The 6,009-nt window shown below is 39.3% G+C and overlaps 2 protein-coding genes across 3 annotated transcripts; both read left to right on the top strand.

The window, feature by feature from the left end:
• Positions 1–403: 403 nt before the first annotated feature.
• LOC105684546 (juvenile hormone acid O-methyltransferase-like) lies at positions 404–2,686 on the top strand. Of its 2 annotated transcripts, XM_048649861.1 has the most exons (6): positions 404–739; positions 1,352–1,543; positions 1,607–1,778; positions 1,870–2,002; positions 2,093–2,243; positions 2,326–2,686. In XM_048649861.1, exons 2-6 carry the CDS (start codon positions 1,357–1,359, stop codon positions 2,526–2,528), a joined length of 846 nt encoding a protein of 281 aa, XP_048505818.1. In that variant the 5' UTR covers positions 404–739; positions 1,352–1,356; the 3' UTR covers positions 2,529–2,686. The 2 variants fall into 2 exon arrangements, with proteins under 2 accessions (XP_048505818.1, XP_048505819.1); XM_048649862.1 differs by lacking the exon at positions 404–739 and having other exon boundaries at positions 1,118–1,543; positions 2,123–2,243.
• Positions 2,687–4,009: 1,323 nt separating this feature from the next.
• Positions 4,010–5,741, top strand: LOC125499865 (juvenile hormone acid O-methyltransferase-like). The gene is made up of 5 exons (XM_048649865.1): positions 4,010–4,442; positions 4,541–4,715; positions 4,798–4,930; positions 5,086–5,233; positions 5,308–5,741. Exons 1-5 carry the CDS (start codon positions 4,256–4,258, stop codon positions 5,487–5,489), a joined length of 825 nt encoding a protein of 274 aa, XP_048505822.1. The 5' UTR covers positions 4,010–4,255; the 3' UTR covers positions 5,490–5,741.
• Positions 5,742–6,009: the final 268 nt, after the last annotated feature.

Raw genomic sequence — 6,009 nt, 5'->3', positions numbered from 1 at the left:
ACAACTGGTTAAGCGTGAACACGATAAATCAAAAATAATTTGAAAATTATAGAAAGTCGACCCGCCCATCAAATTAGGCGATTTTTTCAACATTCGTGAATTGCAGCGGTCAAGGAAATCGATTAGATATGGAACCCCCTATACCCAGACATTATTTTGTGAAATTTTGTTGATTGTGAATTCATTAATTCACGAAGTTACCAAATACCGTCAGTTGGCACGTAGAAATTTATCACATTAGACTATTGAGCCCGATACTTATTCGATAATATGTGTATGCAGTATATACAAAGCCATGTATGTTATAATGACGTAACAGTCCGCATAATTAAGTTGTACTAAATAAACAACCAATATGATACCTGTTTATGTAAGTCGGGTTTTAGAGACAAGTACATGAGTAAATGAGGCACAAGTGGACAGTTGATCGGGCCTGCAAGTCTCTGAACGGATAACTTCATGAAATTGGGAAACGGTGGCACGCTCGTTCAATTTTGATATCCGAAATTCCTTTGCTAATTGTAAGACGAGTGAGTCGCAGATCATGTACCAGGCGTATTTTATGTCACCAAGAGTTGCTAAATATATCAGCGACGAATTCGAGAACAAACTCTATGGGACTGCGATCGTTTCGTCCCCGTCGTTTACTACAACCCCCAGCCGCGCAAGCATTTAAAACAACGCCTCGAAACGTAGGTGTTGAGATACCATCGCTTCAAAAATCAGGACTCCTCAAAAGGTATATTCTGTTTTCGTCTGCCTCCTTTCGTTCAATATAAATTGTATTGACAGTATTTTAGCATCGCGTCAATTGTGCTTCGCGCACCTCCGAAAACGCGAGAACACATGGTTGAACAATTTTACAAATCATCTGCGCATATTTGCGGCTTAAATTTGACGGGATAACGCGATGAACTTGTACATGACGCAACGATAGCATCGCTTTATGCGATTTATCATCGATGCTGTTGGCGGACTGCGATAGAAAAAGCAGTTATTGTATAAATTAAATGACCTTCTGCTTAGCCACGGTTCATATCACATGACGTTTTAACATCAAGATGATTATATAAAATTATATATTTACTCTATAATGTAAACATATACTCGATAATTTCCAACATCATGTTTCAGTGTCATAAGTAACATTGTTGGTATTGCTGGAGTGTAGATTTTCTCAATCGAGTCGACATCCTATTTTTTCACTGACAAAAAAAATAAATTAGTTCAAAGTGAAGAAATTAATAACTTTAACCACCATCCTACTTCATTATTTTTGTATGGTTCCTAAATTGGTCTGCGTTCGGACCTCAGCAAAGGGTGTGAGACATGTAGATAACAAAAATTTTAGCCGCGATGCATCAACCAGAAATCTACACGACAGCTAACAATCTGCAACGCCAGGACGCTGCGGATGTAATCGAAGAGTTTGAAGACGATTTAGCCGAAATTTCGAGTCGCTGTCTCGATGCTGGAACCGGCCCGGGGGACGTTGTGGTCGATTTTCTTCTTCCGAAATTGAACCCAACGGCTACCGTTGTCTGTAAGTATGTGAAATTTTGAACAAACTTTTCTGTGAACAAGAATTTTCAAATGAATTTTGTAGGCTCAGACATCTCTGAGCCTATGGTAAACTTCGGAAAAGAAAGGTACAAGGATAACAGCCGGCTGTCATTTCTGAAACTGGACATCGAGACGCCAAATTTACCCAGTACCCTCGTAGGACAATTCGACCACGTCACATCCTTCTACTGCATAAATTGGTGCCAAGATATCCGGTAAATTCGCATAGATTTTCACAGAACAGTTCCACGATGCCCTACCATAAAATTTATAGGAAATATTAAATATGAGAGATCTAATTTTCAGACAAGTATTTGGAAACATCTTCGATCTGCTCAGACCCGGAGGAACGACTATTTTGTCCTTTTTAGCGAACAACCCGAGCTTGGATTCCTATCCAATTTTGGCTGCCATGCCTCGTTATCAGCCCTACATGAAGGTGAATGTTCAAGTATTCGATTTTCATTCAGTATCCATTTCGTCGGAAGAACGATATCGTGAGTTGACGGTGCTGTTTTTCTTGTGCCAGGATTTCAGGCGTTACCTTCCGGTCTTTCAGGGCAATTATTGCAACGGTCGACGGACGTTGAAAAATTTAGTCAATTACATCGGTTTCGAAGTCGGACACTGCAGCCTCAGAGAAAGGAGCCACGTATTCCATAGCAAAGATAACTTGAAAAGTAGGATATCGATGCGTATATTAGAGGCAGTGCTGTGTTTTTGGAAATTGTTTCCAATGATCATTAATTATACCTGTTTCAGACTTTTTAGTAGCGGTAAATCCGTTTGTAGATCGAATGCCCGTGGAACTTAGAGAAGAATATAAAGATGATCTGACAGAAATAGTCGCGAAACAGTTCATCATCTTCAAAAACAATATAAATAACAATAACGACGATGACTTCAGTACACTGACCAGATATCACATATTCGTATTAAGATTAAAAAAAAACCTATCCACGTAAATCTTTCTACCTCTCGAAATACCTATCTTAGAATTGAGATTATAACAGTCGTTTGTGAACCGGAGGTGTACTAATCTTCAAAGCCTTTCCGAATCCCACAACAGCTGAATTTAAATAGAAGTTTATAATAAAATAAATTGATAAAAACGCGAAGAACAGCTTTGGAGTGGGGTCCTATTTTTATGCAAGTTTCTCGTTTTTGCTGGCGCTGCTATATTCGTGTCTGAAATTCTGGAAAAAAAGCAGTAGCTGAACCATCAATGACATTACAAACAACGCCATTGGTGTTACAAGTTTTTTATAGCGTAATTAACTAATCGTGTTTATTAATTCGTGATTTTTCGTACGACGACTCGTTTTCTTCTAGTTTTATTTGTTTGGTAATCCCCTTATTAAGCTCGATCATACAAATTATGCCTATTAAATTCTACATAACGGCTGCTATAAGCACATCAACGTCGACTGAATACTTGCGACGCTATCCGGGTTGAATTTGGCCGCAAATATTTTCACAACAAAGGTCACAAGAATCAACCTTTTTTGAGCGTTGTACACGCCCTTAGTGGGCTAATCTCCAGAAACACATGGACCCGCCCTACCTTTGATCATTATCGCCGTAGCTTTGACGCGTAAAAAAATTCTATACTGAACTCGAAAAAGATGCGTCACGAATCCCTAATCAGGGAGGAAAAAAACACCAAACCACGGCTTATAAATTTTTGTTGATCTGGACTGGGAGTTGAGAAAGTATCGATGATAGTTTTGGACGTAATCCGTACGACGTTCACTTGGGATTAGAGAAATCTGGATTGAAACGATCTGTTGGATAATCAGACGAGAGATAGATTAAACGAATCTTTCGATATGGGAGTTTCGAATTCGTCGGATTGAGCTTTGCAGTTGATTTCTTTAAACAATTATACGTGAGGATGAATCCTTTCCAGAGGAGCTCCTCTGAGAGGACAGATAGCCGCCCAATTCTGTTTACGTAGCTGCTCGCGTACGTCTATCTTCCTGAATGATAAGATTTGCATGGGTTTAGTGAACAGTCAAGTTTCTTTTGAGAAGACATTCAATATCTCTAGCGATGTTCAGCGGGTTCGAAGAAAAATTATCAGAGTTTTAGATTTACGGTAGATTTGAAAGCTCGGTAGATTTATTCAACGTTTTTAGGAGTTTATCTAATGGAGGCAAGGACTAAGGTAACTAACAGGAAGGAATGGATTGAATTCAAAATTTTGGCTAAGACCTGGCCATGAAGTGGGAAAAATGATGTCGCTGACATCGTCGTTATACCTAAGAGTATTTTCATGGTTCACGGTAATCTGGTTATGACGTTCGATCCAGACCCGATGGTGAAAGGATGTAATCCAACGGGTCTAGAATCCTACACCGATTAGAACTGATACTACGAGTGGTAATCAACTTCACACTATCTGCAGGTTTTTGGAGGTGCGCATGCGTTTGGTTTTACAAATATTAACGGTCAAGTTTATACCAAAATCTGATATCTAAGATCAGTACCATTATAAGAGAGATCACGAGTTATGTTGTTAGACGTAGAATAACGTGTGACTTCGCTTCACGTAATAGCAGAGCTTACAATGTTTAAAACCAAATTCGCGATTAGCGATATCTTGAATTTTTCTAAAATTCGAATTGCGAAATAAGTTTTTTTTCCATACCTGCCCCGGTATTTTTTCCCGAGTGGAGTGAATTCGGACATCATGCATCAAGCAGCGGTGTACAGAAAGGCCAATAGCCTTCAACGGGAGTGCACTGGAAGAATCGTCGAAGAATTCAAAGATGAATTGGCCAAATTTTCGGAGCGCTGTCTCGACGTCGGGTCCGGTACCGGGGATGTCATGATCGATATCGTTCTACCAAAAATGAATCCGAATACCAAAATTTTCTGTGAGTCTCAAACGTTGTGTCACTTCCCGTGACGGTAAAAGCCCGAGCTAATTGTAGGTTCGACGAAAACCTGCCTTTGATTACTTCTTTGCCGTAAGGTTCGGACATCTCCGACGCTATGCTGGACTTTAATAAAGCGCAATATGGGTATCATGAGCGAATATTGGCTTTCGAAAAATTAGACATACAGACATCGGATCTACCCAATAAGTTCATAGGACAATTTGATTATATAACATCGTTCTACTGTTTACAATGGTGTCAAAATTTGAGGTGAATTGAAAGCGAAATGCATCAATGCTCATTGTTTCGAAAAGCATCTCGACGGAGAATAATTAGCTTTTTTCTGTTTCAGCCAAGCTTTCAAAAACATCTTCGATATACTCCGATCCGGGGGTAGTATTTTTGCCACTTTTGTTGCCACCTGTCCTTTCTATAGCGCCTATCCGATCTTAGCAACATATCCACGTTACCATTCCTATGTGAAGGTATGATCTTTTTTAATTGTAACTCTGACGCCATCCGCAGAGTAACATTTCGCGCAACGCGTATTGGCCGTCAGGTACACTATGAGTCTTCGGTTTTAGGCCATAGACAAATGCATCCTCACCCAACCGGGTAATAGGTAAAATCAATTTTTCAGGACTACAATAGCATTATACCCGTTTTACATTCCAACAACCAGCCGCTTCAAACGCTTGAAACTTTGGTCAAAAGCATAGGGTTTGAGGTGCTTCATCTCAGTCTCAGACAAACGAGCCATTTTTATCGCACTTCAGACGAATTGAAAGGTAGTATGAATTTTTCCAACATTTCGAATTCGGACCCGTTCCTAAATGTCGTTCATTTTTTTCCATGTTCATAGAGTTTTTGATATCCATAAATCCCTTTATCACCCGAATGCCACCGGATTTGAGAGAGGACTACGGAAATGATCTACTCAAAGAAGCATCGAAGTTCATGGGAAATAACAAAAATAACAACGAAGAAGATTACGGTTTTCTACAAACACATCAAATGTTTGTCGTATATTTGAAAAAACCGTAGAAATTGTGAAAATATCATTGATGCAGCTACTCGTTTTTACTACTCATAGATTAACCCCGAGGTATAAGGTGAACAAATCTTTCGTATTCGCGCAGTGGCTGTGACTCATCTAACAGCATTGATTCAGGTAGCTACACGACAAGCAAAGCAAAAGTTAACTGCAAAAAATGCTGAAGACGCGAAAATATAATTTTACCATTTGTAACTAATCGAAGAGTGTTTTGAATAAAGTTCTGACGAAATATCATCCTAGCAGAGATATACATATATCCTAGTAAGATTATTCATGATCAATAACAATGTGACAACTGTTCAATGAGACCTCAATCGAATAATACCGATGAATCTCAGCATCTCACACGATCCCAAATTATATGAACCTCGAAAAATTTTGAATTGAAATTCACCGAATTGAAAATTTTCGGGTCCATGGCGCGGACAACAGTTCTACAGGAAACTGACCATTCAATAGTACGTCTAACCAGCAGCAACTTGGCGTGCGCTTACCAACACGTGAAAT

Source organism: Athalia rosae, chromosome 2, assembly GCF_917208135.1.
Source record: "Athalia rosae chromosome 2, iyAthRosa1.1, whole genome shotgun sequence".
Lineage (NCBI taxonomy): Eukaryota > Metazoa > Arthropoda > Insecta > Hymenoptera > Athaliidae > Athalia > Athalia rosae.
This window is presented reverse-complemented; position numbering and strand designations above follow the sequence as displayed.